General features: G+C 41.0%; 1 protein-coding gene across 5 annotated transcripts in view; it reads left to right on the forward strand.

Annotated features, from left to right (window-relative positions):
• carm1 (coactivator-associated arginine methyltransferase 1) overlaps positions 1-25,734 on the forward strand; it is a 139,978-nt gene that overhangs the window by 11,594 nt on the left and 102,650 nt on the right. For all 5 annotated transcript variants that reach the window (XM_077556213.1, XM_077556214.1, XM_077556215.1 and 2 more), the window contains exons 2-7: positions 3,827-3,952; positions 5,868-5,974; positions 12,558-12,662; positions 24,823-24,933; positions 25,056-25,233; positions 25,360-25,450. In XM_077556213.1, the coding sequence (XP_077412339.1) occupies positions 3,827-3,952; positions 5,868-5,974; positions 12,558-12,662; positions 24,823-24,933; positions 25,056-25,233; positions 25,360-25,450 (718 nt within the window). The remainder of the gene's footprint in view (positions 1-3,826; positions 3,953-5,867; positions 5,975-12,557; positions 12,663-24,822; positions 24,934-25,055; positions 25,234-25,359; positions 25,451-25,734) is intronic.

A 25,734-nucleotide genomic window follows, 5' to 3' on the forward strand; every position in this document is an offset into this window, starting at 1 on the left:
CCTCTTTCGGCCAAATTCAATTTCGCCCAAATGCCGAAAATGCGCACTTTTTTGCCGTTTTCGGCTAAAAATCTTCGGTGACCAAATATTCGGTGCATCACTAGTTACCATAGCCTTATTCCCATTCATCCCTTTACATTAAACACTTTATACTTGAACACTATTCTTTTTGTGAAATATAACATAACCTTATAAATATATGAAATTCAAGCCTCTTGCATTATTATTCTTCATTTTCAACTTAAGCATTACATTACCCTCTTTATCATTTATTTTATCTTATGTTATTTTCACAAGTCTGGGGACTTAGTTCACACTTCAGGCAAATGCGACCCAGATTGGATTTGTTTTTGCCCAAATGCGACCTGTATCCTAAAAAATCGGATTTGAGTCGGATTAGATTTTTTTCATATCCGACCTGGGTATTGCACGGGATACCGGTACCATTACCGTACCTCGGCTCAGTATAATTTTTTCTTAGTACCGGTACTTAAAAAAAATAAATACGAGACAGCCCGCCAACTCTGTTTTAAAGGCACGTACACATACACGCATGGTCGGCTGTCTACCGATATGTGGAAAACGCCTTAAGTAAGCGACACGCCTCTTTCAGCGTGTGTGCGAGAGGGCGCAGAAAAATGGCTTCTCGCACTAAAGCGCTCGCTGGATGTGCATTCCTCGTTGAACAGCATGAAGCGCTAATTAACCTTATTAAGTGTAGCGCTCGCTGGCCGTCCACACCTCGTTGAGAAGTATGACGTGTAGCGCTCGCTGGCCGTCCACTCCTCGTTGAGAAGTATGACGCGCTAAGGCTTCACGGTAGCGCGCAAGCAGAGTGGAAGCCACGCGTCAGCATTGGGATTGCCTACGCATGTTTACACATGAAGAGCACACGTGTGTTTTTCAATTTTACAAAACAAATATTTTTCGCAGCAAAGCAGAAGAAAAAGCAGCAATCATTCCTGCAGTGGACTCAAGGTGCGTTCAATAAACAGGCACACAGTAGGAAATCACAGTTATGAAAAAAAAAAAGACGACTGACAGAGCAACATATACAGGTTGCATTTTTGACACTTCCCTTAGAAATAAGTGGAGTGTGAATTATTTTGTTCCCAGTTTGTAGTATTTGATTACGCATTTGACTAATTGGGAGCGGAATAGAGAAGATCAGAGACATGCATGCACACTCAAGCAACGTTGCATTGAGTCATTGGAGTGCCACTGTATTGCCAATATTTAAAACGGATTACATCAAATGCAGTCAAATACAGTACTTCAAGAATATGGCATGCAATGTGAAAGCAGATACAAATAAACATAAATATATACAGTATGTACATAAATTAACATGTATACATTATATACTTATATTTTGAATTAATAATAAATACAAAATAATTAGAAGTTCTTTTGTCAGTTTTAATTTTGCTGTTTTTGCTGATGTTTTAAGAGTTTTGTCGAGTTAACGTTTCAGTACCGGTATCGAGGAATTTTATGCAGGCATAGCATCAAAGTCAAAATTTTGCTATCGTGACAACACTAGACCTGGGTCACTTTCATAGATGGTCCTATATCGGATACGCATCTGATTTTTTTGAAACACAACCTCAGTCTGAAGGCCAGGTCGCATATATCCAACTTTTACGTCATCAAAAGTCAAAAATGTGCTCCGCAAGAGCGGGGGGACTACTCGGGAGGTGTACGCGAATCGGCAAAGTTGTTTCAAGTAACAGTTGTGACTTTATATTTGACTTTAATTTAACCCCACTTGAAACATGAAGTATAAAGTTGACATTTGTGGTGATGACTTGCAATGAGAACTTAATCCAAACACTTTCTTTAGTGATTTATCAGTCTTTCACATCTACTTTGGAGGAATTTTTGCCACTCTTCCTTGCAAAATGCAGCCAGTTGAGAGAGGGTGGATCGGCGTCTAGCATAAACTACCCGCTTCAGGTCCCACCACAGTATTTTGAAAGAATTTAAGTCAGGATTTTGACTGGGCACAGAACATAAATCTTGTTGTTATTCAGCCATTCCTTGGTTGTATTGCTGGATTGGACCAATGAAATGAGAGGTTTAGCACAGAAATTGTGCATCACTGACTATACAATATAAACGGAGACAAAACCATGTCACTCTAGTCTTACCCAGGTGAACCCATATAGGTCAGTCATGCTGAGAGGAAGAGAAATCTCAGGGGGACCTGAAGGAAGTGGGCAGTGATCAACACATCTGTGTGGGGAAAGCTATAAAGTCATCAAAAAAAAAAGAAGAGCTTCATCATTCCACTGTGAAGCAGATCATCTGCAACTAGAGAACACTGAAAATCACTACAATCCTGCCTAGAAGTGGACGGCCTTCTAAAAATATCAGTAAGAACCACAAGAAAAATGATAATTCAAGTAAAACAATTGGAAAGTCCAAATTGCTCAAGAGGTTCACAAACTTTTGAGCAGCACTGTATTTGTATCCTTGAATTTTGAGTACAATAAAATTCTGTGAATATTTAAACAAACAAAAAAAAAGAAAAGGAAAATAAAAATACTGTGTACTAAAACTGTAATTGCAAAACAAATACTGTGGGCACACTGGGGCAGTGTGGTGCCATGCATGGTGTACACACAATGAGAACAGAAGAAAGTTGCAATTTAATTCTATTAAAATAACTTGTTTTTCACAAATTGGGAATAATTTCTGCCTTTGAGTAGTGTTAACTTACCCGTGGGTATGTGTTTCCACAGCATTTGTGTGTGAATATTAGTTGTTTGAAGGACTATTACTCCTGAAGTTGATGCTAACTTCCTGATGTGTTAAAAACGAAGCATGTTTTGTATTTAAAAACACGCTGTATGTAATTCTCCTTATTGTCTGTTTAGTTTTACAGTTAACTCCGAGTATCATTAAACAGCCTAAAGGGCGCTTAGGGACGGCAGAATCACACTGATTCGCTCCGGGCTAGCTACAGGCTACATGGCGCATTCAGGGTCCTTTCACAACGTAGGGAACTTGTAAAGGCGCTGCAGTGTTCTGCACATTAATCTTTTTTCTCAGAGTTGTGCGGGTGAAGCTTTGTGAACCTTTGAGGCTTTTTTTCAAATTGTGCCGAAAAGATTCGGAGCTTTAGTGCTTCAGTGAAAGCAACATATGGGACATCTAGTGGACGAAAGAAGTAAATGCAACCTATGTCATTGAAGTGTGAAACAATCACTCACGCTTATTTTCATCAATAAAAGTCTAAATAAATCAGATCCAGAGTATGTATTATTTACAAAAGTCTGTGCTACTAATAAAAGTTTTTTCATAAATAAAATATGATAGACGTGTGTATGTTGTTTATTAGGCTTTAAACGGGAGTACTTGTGAACAGTTACAAAGGACGCAGGCCATGGAATTATTTATTTATCGAAGATTTTATGCGTTTTTTCACGCTCTCTAATTTTGCAGCTTTGAACATATGCGTCGTTTGCTATAAAAAAAAAGAAGCACTAGATCTACTCTGTTATGAGGCAACAGTTACAACCAATATAATTGATTAAATTTCACGATGCTTGGTATTGATTAATTATTAATTAAATGAGACCCATAATATTATACATTTAATATAAGTAGCTTTGAACACAAAGTTGGCAAATATGGCCTAGCCACCGCAGCTGAAAAAAAAAATCCTAGAGGACTCATTGTATAATCTACGAATGTTTAACTTTTTGAATGGAATTGGGAAAATTAATCAACTTTTTCATAATATTCAATTTTTGGAAAGGGTCTGTATATGTTTACATTTGTACACTTTTTGTCTGATGCAGCATCCTCCCATTCTTTTCAGGAGAGGATGCGAGTGTCTTCAAGTGTTCAGTTTCTCGGGAGACGGAATGCAGCAGAGTGGGAAAGCAGTCATTCATTATCACACTGGGCTGCAACAGCGTCCTAATTCAGTTCTCCTCACCTGCAGGTACTCGAATCCTGAAAAGTAATGTTATATTTTATTTCTGAGATGCCAGTTTTATTTATTTATTTTTTGCAGAAGCTATTTCAAGGCACAACAATCAGATTAAGGCCATGCTATATAACCGTAACCCATCCAAGCAATCAATTTGGATACTGTCAAGAAAAAGGACACTTAGTCCCATCTATGGAATGGGTTGTGAAAGACAAAAGATGGAAAAAGGATGAGAAAATAACATACAGTGGGACCTCAATTTAACTTATTCACTCCCAGCCATTTTCACTGGAGCAACCCCCTTCGCTCCCCGGCTGTGTTACTGGATTTTGACTGATTTAATTAAAGTGGATTCGTTCATTAAATTTAAGTACTTTTTTAATGGCTTAAAAACAAAACTAATCCAGGATTGTTTTGCACATTTTTCATGGCCAAAAAAAGCAGAGTACAACAATCCATTTTCTTCCGCTTATCTGTGGTCGTGTTGCAGGGGCAGCAGCTTTAGCAGGGAATTCCATACTTCCTTCTCCCCCAGCCACTTTGCCCAGCTCTTCCGAGAGAATCCCAAGGTTGGAGACATAGTCTCTTCAGCGTGTCCTGGGCCTCCTCCCACGGTTCGTTGAATTGCAGTTTTGGTGAAAAATGCCCGTACTACAGATTTTGGCTGGTTCCTCTATAAAGATATTGAAAATCAGATGACGTTACCTAACTTGTTTCATTTTGTCAAGCGCTTATGCCGTTGCCACACTGTTTGACAAAAAAAGTTGTTTTCATAGTTTAAAAATACCCAAAAGCTCATGGACCTCCCAAAATGTTGTCTCTTCAGAAAATATTGAAAAATGTGACGTTTATTCTCTAGCAGTGAATGAAGGACAAGCCATTTTGTTTTCAAGCTATGTTAATGCACGCTAATATATGCATATGCACAGAAAGTGTATTCTCAACCAAAACTTAACATGAGTTAAAATCTACAGCAGATGCAAGCTATTTTGTTTGCATAGCCCTAAATCACAGCATTATCGTTTGTGGCTTCCACTGACTTTTTTTGTGCGTCTCAGGGTGCTACACGTGCCCGCCAATTTTCGTAGCCCCCCGTCAAACGTACCGGGATTGGTTTATATTTTTCCACGCTAGGGGGTGCTATAGAGCCATGTAGTTATGGCAACTTTATAATATCAAATATTTCGCCGTGCCCGAAGAGTGTGCAAAGTTTGGTGAGTTTTTGTACATGTTTTGGTCCCCAAAAATGCGATTGTTTGCGGAGGAGAAGAAGAAGAATTTCTACAGTTACAATAGGGACCTCACAGCAGTCGCTGCTCGGGCCCTAATGTTAATAATAATTTCTACAAAAACAATAGGGACCTCACAGCAGTTGTCTCGGGTCCTAGTAATAATAATAATTCCTACAAAAATAATAGGGACCACGGACCAGTCCCTACTTGTGCCCTAATAATAATAATTCATACAAAATCAATAGGGACCTTGCAGCGGTCTCTGCATGGGCCCTAATTATAATAATTATAACCCTGATATGTTAGAAGTAAGTAGGAAACAATTCAAACAGTTTATTACAGTAACCTGTTAAGTTATTTGTTACTTGCATATTTAGGTAATTACCTTGGGTCAAATATTGTTGTAGATAAGGACTCACCCCTGGATTTTCTACAGGTATGCAAACATTTCTGGAACTTTTGAGTTCCTCTGTCCCGTGTTTCTTTTGTCTCTCTCTAACCTCAATTTGTCAACCCAGCTGGTTTGAATGAGAATTTTCAGAACTGAATAGTGGTTCTATTAGTTTATTCCAAAATATTATGTATAAGTCGCATTAGAAGTGCCTTGAGATAATTTAGAAGTTGAATTTTATTGTCAATACTGGTATTTAACATTTGAGAACTTTTCCCGTCTGATCCTTGGTGTTCAACTTTAGAATTTCAGTCCTTTTATAACGTCTTGAAGAACTGTCGGGGGCATCTTTGTGAGCGGTCAGTCTTCAGTGACAGAACAGAGGAATCATCTGCCGTACAGTACTTTCAGGTAAGTGGACAATACAGAAAAATGACACTTACGTTAAAATTGCGAATGCTCTGATAAATCTCTACCTCATCTCACAGTCCTCTTAACTCATTCAGGGCTCCAGTCCGCCCCTTAACTCTTTGACTGCCAGACGTTTTCAGAAAAGGGATGCCGTGGGTGCCAGCCGATTTTAAGCATTTTGACTGATCTTTCAAGGTCCATAGAAAATTATGTGTTTGGACTATGGAAACACACATACTACCAAAAAAAGATTGGACTCTCATCTTTCATCAGAAAAAAAAAGTTTGTTTCTACCTTATTCCGTTTTTCAGTAATCAACAATAGAAAATGGTTAGTTTCACCTCTGTTTTGAAACAAACGTCTTTTAACGTCTTTGGCACTCCTCCATAGGATTTTACTAAACGTTATTTAACGTTTTTGGCAGTCAAAGAGTTAATAGTGACACATCTCCTGTTTTCTACAACATTAAACTATCTTTTTAGACACCTTGAACTCCAAGTCACCAAGTCGGGACAACAAGGTGTAGGTCTCAGACGATTTACCTATCATCAACATATTGGACTAACAGAGAACCCACCCGGAAAATTCACATCAGCCAATTGTTCTAAAAAATACTGATTTAAAAAGCCGTGTTTATTGTAACTTACAATTTTTGTAGGTGAATGTAAAATACTTGCGGCATTAATTCACTCATTCAAATGGCGTTCAGCATATTTGACAGCATTCAGTATTACACAACATTATTCAATCCAATTGAATACAATGTCACATACATACAATGTCACATAAACTATAAGTCTGCAATAGTGCAGTGGTTAAAGCGCATGCTTTGTGTGTGGGAGATCTGTGTTTGAATCCTGCTTGGACCATATTCCAGTTATTTAACAGTCGTTATATTCAGTGTCATTTCACATTATTATTATATTTCACAAGTATTCCGCATGCATTCAAATACTACTTTCAGCATCGTCTAGTCATTGTCGTTTCAAGTTCTATTTTGGGCTGCTGGGAGGTCATTGCTGTATTTGTAGAGTTTTGTTATCAATTGTTGTTCTTCGAAATGAATCACATTTTGGGGACCCAAATATGACGAAAACTGACCACACTGTCGGGCCTGGTGAAAATTTTTGAAGTTATCATAAACGATGAAAAGAAAATGGCTCTTGTAGCACCCCTTATAGTAGAAAAACTAAAAATAATCCTGGCACATCTGACCTAGGACTATGAAAATTGGCAAGGACGTGTAGCACCCTGAGATGTACAAAAAAGTCAGTAGAAGCCATATCCTAAAATGTACAGCAGGGGTCTTTTTTCCACCGCGAGCTACTTTTAGAAAATTAAAACAGCAGCGAGTTACTCATGGATATTGTGACTATGCATGCGCAACATCTCAAAACCATTCCCTATTAAATAATGGTGTAGGCTGCTTCCTTGAGCCAGGATGTTACTTGCCGGGCCCGCAATTGATGTTGAGCAGCTAGCGTACATGAAGTAGTCGCGGAGGTGGAGAAAAGGGTACACTTGAGCAAAAGGGTGGACATGCGATGGGGGAACAACACACGGGAAGGGCACGACTCGATGAATCACACGACACTATACCAACCATCCAGCCATTTACCATCGCTTAGGTAGCGGGGGTAGCAGCTTTAGGAGGGAAGCCCAGCCTTCCCTCTCCCCAGCCACTTCAGCCAGCTCCACCGGCGAGATCCTTAGGTGTTCCCAGGCCAGCCGAGAGACACAAGGTGCGTTTCCATTATCCTCAGTTTTGCGCAAAACACAAGTTGCTTAAAAGCAAGCTGATAATGGAAACACATAATTTTCGCAAAAACTCTCAAATATTGCAACAAAGTTTTTACTCTCTCATGAGGTGGCTTTTGAGACGTGTCGAAATAGAAGTATTTCACAAAAGTGTAATGGAAACACTTTTTGCGCATTCCCTGTTGAAGTCATGTGACCCCTGCCTGGTCACGGATGAAAGGAAGTAGGAAGTACAGTGCCACTCGCTTTCGTGTCGGAGCTGCCTTCCGAGGTGATAACAAGTCTTTTTAAGCACAAAGCGATTTAGCTATCGAGCCAATGCCGCCGTTCAATGTACGTTCCTTATGAGAAATGGCCGTTGCCCTGGGCAACGAGCAAACGAGTGACATACGGCGCACGTCGTTCATTGAAATCCATCCGTCCGCACCATAACACGAGTTATAAGCACACACACACAACACCAACACCAAATGCCCGAACCGGCTTGATGAGGAGAGAGAGAGAGAGAGAGAGAGAGATGTTTTTAAAGTAATATTAACAACTCCGGGCGTCTGTCTTCTATAAACATCATGAGCACCTCCTACCGAACTGCGAGATCCCATGAGACGGGACATCATGAGAATTGCGCCTCAGAAGCAAAATGTCCTTCAATGCAAACACCGACAAGTCGTAATTGTACTTTGTTGAAGTAGTACAATATGGCTTTTATTTTTGCAAAAAACTGTAATGGAAACGTAGCTATAGTCTCTCCAGCGTTTCCTGGGTCCCTCCCCAGGGCCTCCCGCCGGTGGGACATGTCCGGAACACCTCTCAAGGGAGGCATTCAGGAGGCATCTGAACTAGATGCCCGAGCCACCTCAACTGGATCTTCTCCATGCGGAAGAGTAGCGGCTCGACTCTGAGTTGATGATTGAACTCAGGGTTGGCGCTGGATCATGAAACTTTTTAGCCAATGTGGCTAAACAGTATAAAAATCTCAGCCACATTTGAGTGTAGCTAGCCACGACATTACATGTTTATGTGGCGGCAGTGCCGCCTATTTTGCCGCATTCTCACTACGTGCACCAGTTATGCATGCACACGGCAGAGGCATTGTTGCCCAACTAACAAACACACAACACTAATGTGAAGATGGATTTTTGGGGGGGGGTTCTAGGCATACCTTGATGGCTAACTGCACATTGAAGTTCTTATAAATAAAAGTGGCAACTGCGCCAAATTGCCACAGATAAAAGAAATGAGGGCACTTATATACTGTTCTTTGGTTACATCAGCTCGTCAACGTCTAAGCCCCACGCAAAAAAAAAGTAAAAATTTTGAGACAATTGAGAGGGTGAACCAGTTTCCCGAAATACCTCAGTAATTCTGCACTAAACTGATCTCAGTCTTTGCATGTTTTTTTCCTTCCAAAATATTTAATGTATTTACAAAAAAACACATGCTTTTTACAAGGTTATTTAATGTTTAGGATTTTTTAAAATCATTTATTTTGGAATATGATTTTCATCCAATATTTTTAATACATTTGAATGTAATCATTACTTAAGGACACTTAAGTTTTATTTTCCTACATTCAAGTACAGTACAGTGTTTGAACTGTGCATAATGTTGCAGTGGCCTAGCTACAATAAATGCAAGTGTATTTTAGGAATAAAACCTTTACCTCATTTTTAAGAACACTTTGTCTTGGGTCCACTATGCTACTGTATTAAGATGCTGATCCAAATGGTGGAACTTGGAGAGTGGCATTTTTTTTGTGTCTGTATACCCCTATATTTTGCACATTAAATGTTATTAATAAACACAGTAACATTTTGTCACAATTACTGCATTATTACATTCAACTGCAACTGAAGACGACAATCAATTACGTTAGGTAAATCAGTGCAGAGTTTATATGGGCAAATGTGCGCACTTTGTGACTGCCGTGGCTCAGGGTGTAGAGGCGGTTGTACAGTAACCAGAAGGTCGGCTGTTTGATTCCCGCTCTCCCCAAGTCATGTGTCGTCCTGTCCTTGGGCAAGGCACTTAACACACATTGCCTCCAGTGCTACTCACACTGGTGTATGGAAGGTGTGAATGTTTGGTGGTGGTCGTAGGCGCACACTGGCAGCTACACTTCCGTCTGCCTGCTCCAGGGCAGCTGTGGCTACTTAAGGAGCTCAGTGCCACCACGGTGTGAATGTGTGAGTGCATGAATAATCGGGGAGGGGATACCTCCAGCACAACTTTGAGTCGCTTTCCAGTCACAACAACTCACAATAATTGCTTCCTCCTCCTTTTCATGTATCCTTCCGCCAATGGCGCTCATTTGCAATCATTCTGTTCCCCCATACCAGAAACAAAATAGATCCCCACAAATACAATGTGAAAATAAATCCTCTTACAATAAAATGAAACGGGCTATGAAACACAGTCCACGTACCTGTGATCAGGCTTGGGGAGTAACGAAATACATGTACCGCCGTTATGTAATCAGATTCCCCCCAAAAATGTAACTGTATTCTGTTACAGTTACAGGAAAAAAACATATTAGATTACAGGTACACTTTTCAAAGAGAGAGAGATCACGCATCTTCACGCATCGTTATCCTAATTGGATGACTGTATCTATCTGTCTGTTTGTCTGTCTAAACGGTGATGTGTGGTTGCTTTCAGTGACAGTTTGTAAACAGCATGTGGGCTTCAATCAATCAATCTATCAATCTATAGCCTACATGCGTTTTAATTACACAAGAATTTTGGGCTATTTGTAGGTTGCCCGGGTCCCTATCACCCACAAATAGCAGGGGCACATTGTATAGAATATATATTGTGGCGATATTTATTTTGTCTTCATGAGCATACTCGGTATTGGAGTAATCCAAAGTAATCTAGTTACATTACTTTAATATTATGGTACTTGGATTATGTTACTAACTACATATTTAGCAGATAACTTGTAACTGTAACAGAATACATTTTAAAAGTAACCCACCCAACCCTACCTGTGATGTTTGTCTACTTTTGTGCACATTACACGGTCCGCGATCCGGTTGCTAATGCTCGGTAGCAGCATGGCTTGTTAATGTTACTAATGCATGCTGCTACCAGCAAATTTAAATAATGCTGTCATTGGCCTTGGACCAATGTTGATTATACTGTAACCAATCGTGTGCGTCACTGGCCACATCGAGGATTGTGGGATAAATTTTCACACTGCCATTTTTGAAATAAATTTTTTTTGCGTACGGACACTCAGTGCAATTTTGACAAAATTGTCCGTGCCAATGTGGGGAGCGTGGGGAATATTTACCTCGCCACTCCCCATTTCACCTTGTCATTGGCGACGTGGCGAACGAGGAGCGCGCACCCTAGAACTTCTCACCCTATCTCTAAGGCACACCCTGTGTTTCGGCCGCTTGTATCTGGGATCTTGTTCTTTTGGTCATGACCCACAGTGCGTGACCATAGGTTGAGGGAAGGAACGTAGATTGACCCGTAAATCGAGAGCTTTGCTTTTCGACTAACCTCCTTCACCACAACGGACGATGCAGAATCCGCATCACTGCCGACGCTGCACCGATCAGCTTGTCGATCTCTCGCTCCATTTTGCCCTCACTCTTGAACAAGACCCACAAATACTTCAACTCCTCCACTTGGGGCAGGATCTCATCCCCGACCTGAAGGGCACTCAACCCTTTTCCGACTGAGGACCATTGTCTCGGATTTGAAGGTGCTGATTTTCATTCTAACCGTTTCATACTCTGCTGTGAATCTCCAGCGAGAGTTGGAGATCACGGCTTGAAGAAGCCAACAGCACCACATAATTTGCAAAAAGCAGAGATGTAATGTTGAGGCCACCAAGCCGGACGGACCCCTTCAACGCCTCGACTGCGCCTAGAAATTCTATCCATAAAATTTTGAACATAATCGGTGACAAAGGGCAAACTTGGCGGAGTCCAACCCTCACTGGAAACAAATCCGACTTACTGCCAGCATTTCATTTCATTTTAATTTATTTCAAGCAACAACTTACAGTTGTATGATGGAAAAAAAGTTCAGGGGAGAGTTCATCAAGATGGGAAGAACCTTCATGGCTCTGATTGCGGACGCAATCCTTCGGGAGTCGATCTGCTGGCTGGAGAGGGCCCTTTTTATTTTCAGCTTCAGAGCACCTTTGTTGGCACCACCCTAAGAGTTATGAATTATTTCCTCCTTTGTGGCGAAGCAAATATGAAAGGCAGAATTTGATGCTACAAGAATTTTTCCTTCCAGTTGTCCCAGGTCTTTAGATGGTACAGCCCAAATTTGGAGTCAATCGGATAAATCGTCTAGGTCAAGGGGGCAAAAGTATGACACTTGTAAATGTGCAAAAATAGGCCAAAATTGGACACTCAAAAATTCACATCTCACTCCCTGTACATTTTAGAAATAGTCACAATTTACTTTTTTGTGCGTCTTGGGGCGCTTACATGTGCCTGCCAATTTTTGTAGCCCCAAGCCAAACGTGCCGGGATATGGTTTCATTAGGGTGCACTTACAGAGCCATTTAGTGTTTATCGTTTATAATAACTTTGATTTTTTTTTTTTTTTATCAGGCCCAACTCGTGTGAAAAGTTTGGTGAATTTTCGTACATGTTTAGGTCCCCAAAAATGTGATTCATTTCAAAGAAGAAGAAGAAGAATTTCTACAGTCGCTCTGAAATTCCTCAACCCGAATGTGCTACTATCCCAGATCAGGGCTGCGAGGACCCTTCTTAGCTTCTTGTTACTCTAGTTTTATCCATTTTTGCTTGAACAATAATGAATAGTATTTTTTCTTTTTCTTTTTTTATTCTTGCAGTTTTATGGCTACCTCTCACAACAACAAAATATGATGCAGGACTATGTGCGCACAGGGACCTACCAACGGGCCATTTTGCAGAACCACGTCGACTTCAAGGACAAGGTAATGAAATGTTTTAAAAATCCATCCACCCATCCATTTTCTTAACTCTTTGACTGCCAGACGTTTTCAGAAAAGGGATGCTGTCAGTGCCAGCCGATTTAAGCATTTTGACTGATCTTTCAAGGTCCACAGAAAATTTTCAGTAATCAACAATAGAAAATGGTTAGTTTCACCCAAATGCTCTGTTTTGAAACAAAAAACGGAGAAATCAAGCTTTTTGTGAAACGGTTATTTCATGCACTCTAGTGAATTCTGGAGGCGGACAAAATAGATTTGCAAAGAAATTTTGAACATTAACTCTTTGACTGCCAGACGTTTTCAGAAACGGGATGTCGCCAGTGCCAGCCGATTTAAGCATCTTGACTGATCTTTCAAGGCCCACAGAAAATGTTGTTTGGACTATGGAAACACACATACTATCAAATGAAAGATTGAACTCTCATCTTTCATCAGAAAAAAAGTTTGTTTCTACCTTATTCCGTTCTTCAGTAATCAACAATAGGAAATGGTTAGTTTCACCGAAATGCTCTGTTTTGAAACAAAAAGCGGAGAAAAAGAGCTTTTTGTGAAACGATGTTATTTCATGCACTCTAGTGAATTTGACACTTTTTTTTTTCCATGAATGATGCCACAAACACCTAAACAGTGCTTTACTTCTGTAAAACACTACCACCAACAATGAAAAAGTGTTTTTTGATAGCAAAATATGTTTATTTACATTCAACAGTGTAACAATTTGACAAAACAATTTGGCATCTATTTACAAATGTGTGTAACCGTTGTACTATTTACAATTGTGTGGATGTTTCAAATACAGTTTTTCTTTTTGTAACACTCCCATGCGTGCAAGTGGACGCAGCAGGATTTGCACAACAGATTAGTTTCACTGCGATGGCTCCTTCGCGTGCAGACGATACACTTTCTTGCCGGCCTTTTTTTCCGGGGAATAGCAAGTATATACTGCAGTGTGTGTTTGGCCATGTTGCCATCAAGTCTACTCTCAGGATCATGATACGGTGACGTTACGGTGGTGTTACGTCTGGCTTCCTCATTGTCCTTCAGTTCCTATACCGGGTGGTTGATCCATCTTATCCACTCCATTCATGGTGGCATCGTAGTCCATAACCAGTGTCTTCACCGTGATCAGACTGTACCCACTCCTCCGATGAATATGCATTGGACTCGGGGCACTCTTCGTCGTCCGATTGAACGTCCGCCTGAGCAGAAGTGCTCGGTTGTGCTCCGCGTTTTCCGGCGTTAGCATCGCTAGCCGGTGAGGCTTTATGACGTGATCATAGCCGCCGCGTCAACGCTTCCAACTTCGGCGTCAACCTCGGAGTCACCATCATCATCGTCGTCATCAATGTGCTCTTTAGCATTGGTCGATGCTTTTCGTCTTTGAAAAAAATGTTCATGCGTGAGCTGCTTGCAACCGGTCGCCATTATGGCTTCCTCAGCCATTGTCCCGTCAACACTCTAGCTCCGCCTCACGTCTTCTACTGACGCCTACCCAATCTTGTCATCGCTGCCATCTAGGGGCCAAAAATAGGCATTATACTAACTAGATCTGCTTGATACTTTCAGCACAGCTGGCCAAGGCTGTCCTCCAACCGTTTCCCCCCCCAAAAAAAAAAAAACTTGGTGAACGTCTTTTAACTCTTTCACTGCCAGACGTTTTCAGAAACGGGTTCTCCCCAGTGCCAGCCGATTTAAGCATTTTGACTGATCTTTCAAGGTCCACAGAAAATGTTGTGTTTGGTCTATGGAAACACACATACTACCAAATGAAAAATTGGACTCTCATCTTTCATCAGAAAAAAAGTTTGTTTCTACCTTATTCCGTTCTTCAGTAATCAACAATAGAAAATGGTTACTTTCACCGAAATTCTCTGTTTTGAAACAAAAAGCGGAGAAAACAAGCTTTTTGTGAAACGGTTATTTCATGCACTCTAGTGAATTCTACACTTCTTTTTGTCCATGAATGATGCCACAAACACCTAAATAGTGCTTTACTTCTGTAAAACGCTTTCACCAACAATGAAAAAGTGTTTTTTGATGGCAAAATACGTTTATTTCCATTCAACAGTGTAACAATTTGACAAAACAATTTCGCAAACTATTTACAAATGTGTGCAACTGTGGTACTACTTACAATTATGTGGATGTTTCAAATACAGTTTTTCTTTTTGTAACGCTCTCCTGTGTGCAAGGAGACGCCGCTGGACTCGCACAACAGTTTACTTTCACTTTGTCCGTTTCGCGTGCAAACGTTACACTTTCTTGACTGCCTTTTTTTCCGGGGAATAAATAGCAAGTAGCAGACTGTACACACTCCTCCGATGAATATGCATTGGACTCGGGGCACTCTTCGTCGTCCGATCGAACGTCCGCATGTGCCTGCTCGGTTGTGCTCTGCGTTACGACGCCGTCATAGCCGCCGCATCAGCGGTTCCAATTTCGCCGTCAAGCTCGGATTCACCTTCATCATCATCGATGATGATCATCGTCGTCATCAATGTGCTCTTTTAGCGTTGGTCGATGCCTTTCGTCTTGTAAGTGTAGAGCTGCTTGCAACCGCTCGCTGCTTGCAACCGCTCGCTGCTTGCAACCGCTCGCCTCCTCGACCATCTAGCTCCGCCCGCCTAACGTATTCTACTGCCGCGTCAATGCTTTCCATCCACGGAGTCACCATCATCATCATCATCATCATTGATGTCATCAATGTGCTCTTTTAGCGTTGGTCGATGCTTTTGGTCTTTGAAAAAAACGGCTCGGGCGTGAGCTCCTCTTTTGACGTCATTGGCAGCCCTCCGTAGGTTTTTACTTGACGTCTTTAAACGTCAGTGGCAGTGAAAGAGTTAATGTCTGTGGCGCTCCTCCGTAGGATTTTACTAAACGTTATTTAACGTTTTTGGCAGTCAAAGAGTTAACCGCTTTTCCTCACGAGGGTCGCGGGGCGGCGCTGGAGCCTACTGCTCGAAGGCACCTGGGATGTTTTAAATAATTTTTAATAATGTCATTAGACTTTACACCGGCATGTTTCGACACTGCGACCAATTCACCCGCAAATGCGGCCAACTGTACAGCCTTTCCTGGTGAAAGTTGAGAGTGCATGCGTTGCAACGTAGTAGTGTGTGTGTAGTGCTGCAACGGTTCATCTTTGAGCCGTGATCTGTATACATCAGGCGCCACGGTTCGGGTTGTCATAGTCGGCGGAACGCAATGCAGAGGCCACTTTCAAAATAAAAGCTTTCCAAGTAATACTTTGACATCAATGTAATTGCCTTAATTTTATTTTGAAATTGACCCACGCAGCATGTGGAAGGTGTTGTGGCTCAAGGCGGCTATCTTGACTCTTTCAACAGAATGCCACCTCGAAATTGCATTTAATTGCCAATAAGGACGCTAAGAAAGTTAATTAGCCTGTCCATTGTATGATATAACACAAGTCTCCGGCGTTAGCAACTAGCCTCTAGGGGTGAGTGATATGGCGTAAAAATATCACGATATTTCAAAGAAATTTGCGGTGACGATATTTTTGACGATATTGGTAATAATTGCTGAACAATAGATTTTTGATTGGTGCTTTGGAATAATAGAACTTTTATTGCAGCACGATATTTAAGCCACTTTTTTTCCACAATTGAAATGTAAACAAAGTGCAAATATGGCAACCGTAATGGAATGAAATGGAAACAAAAACAGGCCAGGTATTTTTTACCTTGTGAGGTCTAATTGTAATATAACTGCTTAAAGGACATAAAGCAATTTACTTAGCAAATACAAACAAAACTACGACCATCACCAAACATTCGCACCTTCCATATATCAGTGTGATTAGCAATGGAGGCAATGTGTGTGAAGTGAGCCACGGCCGACACAACAATGCATTAACCGTTAATAATTGCAAATATATAAACAATGTAGGTTTTATAAATAAATATTCCATTACCCTCAGTTTTGCGCCAAAGGGAAGTTGCGCAAAAGCAAGCTGGTAATGGAAACACGAGATATCGCAAAAAAGTTTTTACGCTTTCATGAGGTGGTTTTTGAGACGCGTCAAAATAGAAATACAGGTAGTCCTCAACTTACAAACACAATGGGTTCTTAGAGGTTGTTTGTAAGTCCAATTTGTTTGTAAATTGAATCACATAAAATTTTGTTTCAAAATTAAATTTGATCCTCCCCAAAAAAGTAATAAAAAAAAACGTTAATTTTTTTAACAAATTAAACTATACATTCTATATAGTACATAAATGTAAATAAAAAAACATAACATTTAATTAGTGTTTTTCCGATACGTTTTTTTGGCCCCCGATACCGATTCCGATACCCAGTTTTGCAGTATCGGCCAATGCCGACACTGTTCCGATACCTGGGTTGTTGTTTTTTTTTTTCAACATGAAAAAGCTGCCCCACCATTGGTTCAGAGCATTCAAGGGCCAATAGAATATCCTAGCTTGGCATGCAGTGAACACGTCACACATCAGTGAATGTTGTGCACAAGTAAAACACAACATTCTGCATCCAAAGTCCTATATTGGCGTCGGAAATATTAGTGTCGTCATGTTACTTGTTAGTACTAGCCGATACCACTGTTTTTGTGCAGTATCGGGGCCTCTGCCAATATCGGTATCGGAACAACCATACATTTAATTATATCATCTATCCATTCATCATGCATTATCTGGTGGAGGAGTTACTGAGTTGACTTCATGTGAGGCTGCTGAAGTGGAAGGCATTTACGTATTGGGTGTAACTTTCTCAGGTAACTATGTTTTCCGACTGTCCGTGAAGTCCACGATTGTCATTGGCTTGTATGACGAGACCGCCGAGTCAGCTGAAGCTGAAGAGATATTGTGCGTTTTGCTACTACGCCGATAAAGAAGACAACTGAGGGCTGCTTTTCATGAATATCCTCCAGGAGAGCCTCTGAAATGTACTCACAGTGTGGCGCCAATAGCGAGTGCATGAAGATTGCGTGCGGCGTGGCCAACTGGCCACTGACCGTGGCTCCAGGCAGGCTGTGTTGTTCATCGCCGGACAGAGAGGTAGCTGAAATGTGCAAATTTTGCGGTGCTGCTCGGCGGGGTTGTGGCAGAGAGGGGCACTACAGTACAATACTGTACCATAATGTATGATGTAGCGCACACTTAGATATTATTTTGCACGCAAAATACAGCTTTTATAGACATCAGTCCGCCTTTGTTCGTATCTGCGAATGTTCGTAACTTGGCTGTTCGTAACTAAAGGACTACCTGTACTCGCCTGACCCTGCCTCCCAGTTTGGTGAAAGTGTATTTGGCGTCTCTCATCCAGCGCACAAACGCTCCTCGGAACTTCAATTTAAACGCCCAGTTTATGCCAATGCCTTCGTTAATCCTCCCGGAATGATGACATGCTCCGAGTTCGTTTTCTTGCTTCCTCACCGATGTGGAATTATCTTGCGCCTCCATGTACAACCGCATAACTGATAGTTTGCAGTTTAAATTGTGCCTCGTAAATAGGGGTGGGAATCTTTGGACACCTTTGCAGCTGGACGGAGTCCAGGAAAAAGTTCCCCACGGGGAAAATAAAAAGTATATCGTACCTCACGATTCGATTACGATTCAGGGGCTACAATTCGATTATGAAACGATTATTGATCCAATTTTAATTCATTTAATTGAGAAACACACATTTCTATTCATCTCAGTAAGTATTAATCACTTGGTGCAATGGATAAAGAAACTCACGGTTCGGATCAGATCAGGGATTTGAATCACAGATCAGATAATTTTTGGGATCAGCAAAGTGCAATGGATAAAACAACTCAAGGGTTTGGATTAGATCACAGATTTGAATCACGGATCAGCAAAAAAAAAGATAAATAGAACTTTGTCTTCCTTTCATTTCATAAAACACTTGTTCCCATTAAATAACAAGATTCAACTCAAATGGTCAAATATGTCCAACACTGCCCTGCGTGCAAGGAGAGGGAGCAGGATTTGCACAACAGATACGTTTCACTTCGATTGTCCGTTTCGCGTGCAGACGTTACACTTTCTTGACGGCCTTTTTTTCCGGGGAATAGCAAGTAGCAGACTGTACCCACTACTCCGATGATTATGCATTGGACTCGGGGCACTCTTCATCGTCCGATTGAACGTCCGCCTGAGCGTGCTCGGTTGTGCTCCGCGTTTTCCGGTGTTAGCATTGCTAGCTCGTGAACCTTTATGACGTCGTCATAGCCGCCGCGTCAGCGCTTCCAACTTCGGCGTCAACCTCGGAGTCACCATCATCATCATCGATGATGATCATCATCGTCATCAATGTGCTCTTTAGCGTTGGTCGATGCTTTTCGTCTTTGAAAAAAAATGCTCGAGCGTGAGCTGCTTGCAAACCGGTCACCATGTTCTCTTCCCTTCCCCAGCCATTGTCCCCTCTTGCTCCGCCTCACGTCTTCTACTGACGCCTACCAAATCTTGTCAAAAGAGTCATCGCTGCCCTCTAGTGGCCAAAAATAGTCATTAGGCTCACTAGACCTGCTTGAAACTTTCACCACAGCTGGCCAAGGCTTTACTCCACCCGTTTCAAATAAAAAAAAATTAAAAAATGGGTGGGCGTCTTTTAATGTCTTTGGCGCTCCTCCGTAGGTTTTTGCAGAACGTCATTTAACGTCTTTGGCAGTAAAAGAGTTAAGAAAGAAAAATACCTCAAACTGCAATTTAAGGCACATACTGCTTCTACATGGAGAGTGAATGACAAACTAGCCTATGTTCACATCTTTGAAAAAGAGGCAAAGAAAGAAAACAAAGCCACAGTTGTCTGACTACCAGTACATTAAAAGCAGACAGCTGTGCACTCACTGCTAGCAGCTAGCAACTAGCCGCTAACACCGGAGACTTATGCCGAATCACACATTGACGGTGTAATAAACTAGAGGTTTCTTAGCGCCCTAAATTAGCAATTGATATGATTTCGGGATGGCGATGTGTTGATGCTGGCATGTAATGGCATGAAAAATTATGAAAGGCAAGCCAAAATATGTATAAGACAAGTCAAGCTTGTCGTCAGCCGGTCACGCCACCATGCAGGCCATCTTCAAAATAAAAGCGTACTAAGGCTATATTGTATGGCATCAATTAATTCTTTCTTGAGCTTTATTTTTAAGTTAGCCTTTGTTCAGGCGGAATGTTACTTTATTGAATGTTTGTAGCTTTCTTGACAAGTCACAGCGGCTGCGCACTGTTGCCAAAATGCTGCCATACATGCTACTTACATGATCGAGAAGGTTTTTTCTCTGCCATCATAGTGAATGTGGACTGATTTTGTTGCCGTCACGTGAACATGCTTTTAAATTAGAAGCAGCTTTTTGGATCTCACGGCAAGGTTGGCATCATCCGTTTGTTTTCATCTGCGTGCGGCGCGTTTGTTTCCCAAAGTATCCCGGTGATGACGGTACAGCGCTTCTGAGTTCGGCAATATTTTTAACCTTCTGTGTACCCTTATTAACATTTTTTAATAATCGAAATGTGGACGTTTGTGGCTCAATTCAGACTCGTCCATGTCTGAATCGCGATGCATCTAGGAATCAGAAATTTCCCCCACCCCTACTCGTAAGCATGTGTCTTCGCTGATGCTATTTTCCTTGGCTAATCTGATGTTGTTTTACAAATACCGGCAGTATATTGTTATCCGTTCTTTGCTTGGTCTCGGGCCGATGCTGTTTTGTCACGACACCGGAGTACGAGTCGTCTCCGCATATCGCGCCCACTGCTCGACGCCAAAAGGTGGGGTCCAAACTGGGACGAAGTGACAGGAGGTCACATTGCAGTCTTGTTTTATTTTATCTCTTTTTATTCACTTTCTTGTTTAATCTCCACATTCGAGTACATACAGTATCAACTCTATCTCTTCCGCCTTTACTCCCTGGTTGCATGGCCGCACGTCATACACAGCCATTCACAGTGGCCGCAGGAAGCAGCCAACCAGGAGCGTTAAGCCCGCCCACCAGTCAGAAACGCGCGGCACAGCAAAATTTGCCCCGGTGTTTGACTGGAAGGATAACGTCTCCGGAACTCGGTGTACACAGAAGACACACTTTTTTTTTTTTTTTGCTGGCTCGAAGGAGTGGCCAGTCAGATTTAGGAGCGGGGCAGTGCCGCTGCTGAATGGATATAACGGAAACGCTGGGCCTGATTTGACTGATCATGATGCGAGACAGGCTGTTAAGGTTTGGCTTTACCAAGGGGAAGAGGGTTTGGAGGCCTTGCAGTAAGAGCTGGCCCGTCTGCATTGAACAAACTAATGTTCTCAAAAGCAAAGCCTTTCCCCCCCTACTTCTTACAAAGTAATATAAAATAAATGACCTGTTTTATTGCAGACAAATCTTGTTACAGTATAATATTTTGCAGCTATATATTAAGTCGCTGTCAATCTTTACGTCATCTGAAACTACGCTATGCAAATTGAGACATATACATCAGTAAATACGATCATGCTGTATCTCCTAAGTTCGTGTAGAGCCTTGCGCCGATCTGATCGGCTTGATCGTGTTCGGCTGATAATTGGCATTTTTTGCATGATCGCCGGTGATCGCCTGTAATGTCATAATTTGCCCGATCTATCAATGACGTCATAGATCCGCGAAATAGGAAGTTACAGCAAAAGCAACCTCGTTCACTCCGAAGTTATTCTGTGCTAGTGTATATGGGCGCCCAAAAGCTCATCTAATTTAGCGTCCTCGCGTCCGAGAGCGGTTGCGGAAAGGCTTTGCGCTGAGAGGCGGAAGTTCCGCCTTCACGCACTCGACCATCCAATCACAAAGTAATAGCCTTGTGTAAAGTGTATTGTAAAACCATTTTATTTACGTCAAATAAAAGTATGTGTGTTATTTATTTAAATTTAACATCTCTTTAATATTTCCATAAGTAACGTTAACTTCCGGCCACGCACATTCATTCCAATCACAGATGCAACTAGCAGATTGGTGTGTTGTTACAACCAACAAAGAAACACACATGCACAAAACTTTTGCGAGGATACCAGATGAAGTACCATCATTACGAATATTGAATTGAGCTATTCTCTCGACGCGATTACTGAGTAATTAAAATAGAACTCAACAGGAAGTCAGACTAAAATTTGAAATTGGCATTCCAAGGGGACTGGAGGACCGTTGAGTTGCGAAAGGGGAGAGTTGGGCGTGGTCTGGCTGTGATTGAGAGCAGCAACTAGCTAAGAAGCCGTTTAAGGAGGCGTGTACAAGAATGAGCCGATAGGTGGCGGGGGCGACTACGTCATGCAGAACAAGTGATGTAGTATGTATTGTCTCGTGTAATGAGAGGACAAACAGCCAAACTTGCTGATTGACCCAAAAAATCCTCAACGCATAAAACATTTTTTTAATTATATATATTTAACTGTAAATAAACAAGTTATTCAAATAGGCATATTGTGCCATCTTATGATCGGAACGGTGATCGGAAATCGTGTTTTTTTTTTTTTAAACATGCTGATCAGCGATTGTGATCGGCTCAAAAAATCCTAATCGTGTAAAGCCTAGTCATAATTCATGTAACTTTATTATTATTATTATTTAATGTAAGTGTAAAATGTAGCAAATGTTTAGAGGGGAGGGAACCATGCGGGGTGGTTCATAATTGCTTAATAGAGGCATAAATCCTATTAAAAACGAAATAAAACAAAAAACATAACCAAAAAAAGTCAAACTCTCACGGATTTTCACCTTTTGTGGGTAGTTTCTGGAACCGAACCCCCACGATAAATGAGGGAGTACTGTAGTAAGTATTTGTATATTTTCACATTAAAGAACAACTGTATGTAACAGTAAATAATTTTGCCAAAGGCTTACATATTCATTTAAAAAAATATCAGCTGTTCTACTTATTGTCTGGCCGCAAGACGCTTCTCTGCATGCTCAATGGGCATTGTTCACTAACCGTGCGTGTCCACCAATTTGTGCCCCAAAATGTGCATACACAATAATAATTTCTTTGAGCGCGAGATTGAGTTTTTGAATAAATACAGTGTTTTCCCCAGTGTTTTATTAGGCCTGCTTAGATTTGGCTAATGGATTCTAAACACTATTGCTACCTCTAGTCTGTACAGTTCAACAGCAAGTAGTGAAGGTCAAATGAAACCAATACCTCAAAGCTCGTTTCCGACTTCCTAAATCACACTCCTTCGAAATGGTTCTCCGGAGCTTGTAATGTTCTGCAAATGTCACATGACCGATGACAGTTGAAGCGTCATACATCACAATGCGTATTGACGGCTCGAAAGACGACTGACATTAATTTGACAGGTTGTTAAGGATATCATCTGAGATTTGAAACCTTGAAAAGTTAAGAATTTTTGACCTCTCAACAGATTAAATCAACCTCAACATTGATGATCACATTGAGCTTGCAATTCATCTTTAGAGACATCATTAGCCAAAGTTTGGTTATTTTATTGTTGCTCCTTGTTATATTTTCTTGTTTAAATTATGTCATTACCACAGTGGGAAACTTAAGGCAGAGAATAATGTAGTTATGTCTGTTGTAATAGCATTTTGTACATAGGTGGCATTTGGTGATTTCCTATTGAAACTGAACCCGGGTTCAGGGGCTGAAAAACACCCACAAAGTAATAGGTTCCCACCACCATGTTTGACAGTGTGGATGGTGTTCTTCGGCTTGAAGGCTTCCCCCTTTTCATCGCCAAATAAAAGATGCATCATTGTGGCCCAACAATTTAATTTGTTTCATCTGACCATAAAATATAAGACCAGAAATATTCAACTTTGTCCAGATGACCATTTACAAAGACCAAGCGGCCTTTTCAGTGCTTTCTCTGAAGAAGTTGCGTCTTCCCTGGTCCATGACCGTGGAGCTCATTAATGTGCAGTGTGTGTTGGATGGTCTGCCTTGACACATTGCCATCAGCAGAGGCCACATTCACCAATATGGCCTTGAATTCTTTATCACTTCTCTCACTATGCTCCGGGCCAGCACAGGTGTCACTTTTGTCTTACGGGCATGTCCATTTTTCACAGTGCAGAATGTCTTTTTAAATACTTTGCACAATAGCCACTGGAAGTTCTGGAACTTGAAAACATTGCCTTGGCCTTATTGCTCTTTCCACACTCCTGAGCAGCCACAGTGCGCAAATGCAGACCCTCACTGTGCTCCTGTGGCCTGGACCATGACTGTCCACAGTCAAACTTGCTGCAGAGAGCTGCTGTTTTTCACCTGTTGAGTTTGAATTGACGTTAACAGCTATTCTCAATCAATCAGGATAAATATGATGTTTTAGAACAGTTTGGACTATTTGAAATAGTTTAAAACTTTGGATTTTCCCATAGACTTCGATAGCTTGCAAAGGGTATGATTAATTTTGGACATCCCACTTTTTGTTCAAATGCAAATAAGAGCTGAGAAATATTTTTTTACACAGTGATGCCTCTTGTACAACATCCTATTATCTTCTGGGAAACACCTGTGTCATTTCCAATCCAGGAAAAAAAATGGTGGTTAAATACAAGTAACTAAATCAAAATTTGCCAGGGGTATGAATAATTTCGGGCTTGACTGCATGTCTATGCATTCATCTACAGCCCGGATGGCGACCTGAAAATGATCGTGAATGGAAGAGATTCCATACACTTGCACACCAATTCGTGACAAACGCTATAAAAACACGCTCATTTGGTGACTGAATCGAAATCAGACGGCACCAACGCCATATTTGTTATTACTGCTCAAACCATAATTTTGCCATGAGTCTCGCGAGACCCCTTCCGTTCTCAGCTTTTCACATTCCAAGTTTGTTTTAGTTTGATGTGTTCGATCATTTGGTGATTTCTGACCGGAGTTTCTGAGCCTCCACAAAAGAAACCAGTCAACGGAAGAAAAAAAGAAGCAGAACAAGTCAGATGAGGAGGAAAAGAGAAAGTGGGTGCCAAGTTGGAAGAGATTGCCAACAGAGGAGGAAAGGCTTGGCATATATATTTGGTTAATAGTGGAAGTTTCAAAATGATTTCTCTCGAGGTCATGATTTTAAATGGTAAAAAGCCTGACACTTGAACAGGGGTGTGTAGACTTTTTATATCCATTGTATGCAGTTTTAAAATCAGACGACTATTCTATGTTGATGGCTTGCATTATTTCTCCAGATTGTGCTAGATGTTGGATGTGGCTCTGGGATCCTGTCTTTCTTTGCGGCCCAGGCAGGAGCAAAGAAGGTCTATGCTGTGGAAGCGAGCACAATGGCTCAGCATGCTGAGGTACATATTTAATAATATAAACATGACTTAAAGTAGCAGTAAATAACGACCTGAAAAATTTGGTTGAAACCTCAATCTCACCAATCAGTCATGCTTCATCAAAAGTGTATGCTACCCTGCAGGTGCTGGTGAACAGTAACCGTCTTGGTGAGCATGTGATTGTTGTACCTGGAAAGGTGGAGGAGGTAACACTCCCTGAACAAGTGGACATCATCATATCAGAGCCCATGGGCTATATGCTTTTCAATGAGCGGATGCTGGAAAGCTACTTACATGCCAAGAAGTTCCTTAAACCCAACGGTAAATTAGATTTTAATGGTAAAACACTAAGATTTGGTCAGCTGATTTATTTTACATGATCAGTTTGGGAAATTGTTGTGAACTATACATGTTTGTGTATTTCTTCTTTGTTGCTTTTGTTTTTAGGTAAAATGTTCCCTACCATTGGGGATGTTCACCTAGCTCCTTTCACAGATGAGCAGCTGTACATGGAGCAGTTCACAAAAGCCAATTTCTGGTGAGGATTAAATAAAGCGGCAAAAAATTATGTAAAAAAGTCAGTGATATGCACTGTTTTTTTTACTCAAGAACAACATTAATAATAACAATAAAATAATTTTTGTTACATATTCATGTAGCAGAATATATAAAAAACAATTATTGACTGTTTTCATATGTTTCTAAGATATTACATTCTGAAGGTATAAGTTAGCAAACATTAAAAAATTACAGATATCAAATGTCCTTTTTTAAAATATTTGGTTAAATAAAAACATGATCCCCCATTGAACACAATCAATT

The sequence above is a fragment of the Vanacampus margaritifer genome, chromosome 2, assembly GCF_051991255.1.
Source record: "Vanacampus margaritifer isolate UIUO_Vmar chromosome 2, RoL_Vmar_1.0, whole genome shotgun sequence".
Lineage (NCBI taxonomy): Eukaryota > Metazoa > Chordata > Actinopteri > Syngnathiformes > Syngnathidae > Vanacampus > Vanacampus margaritifer.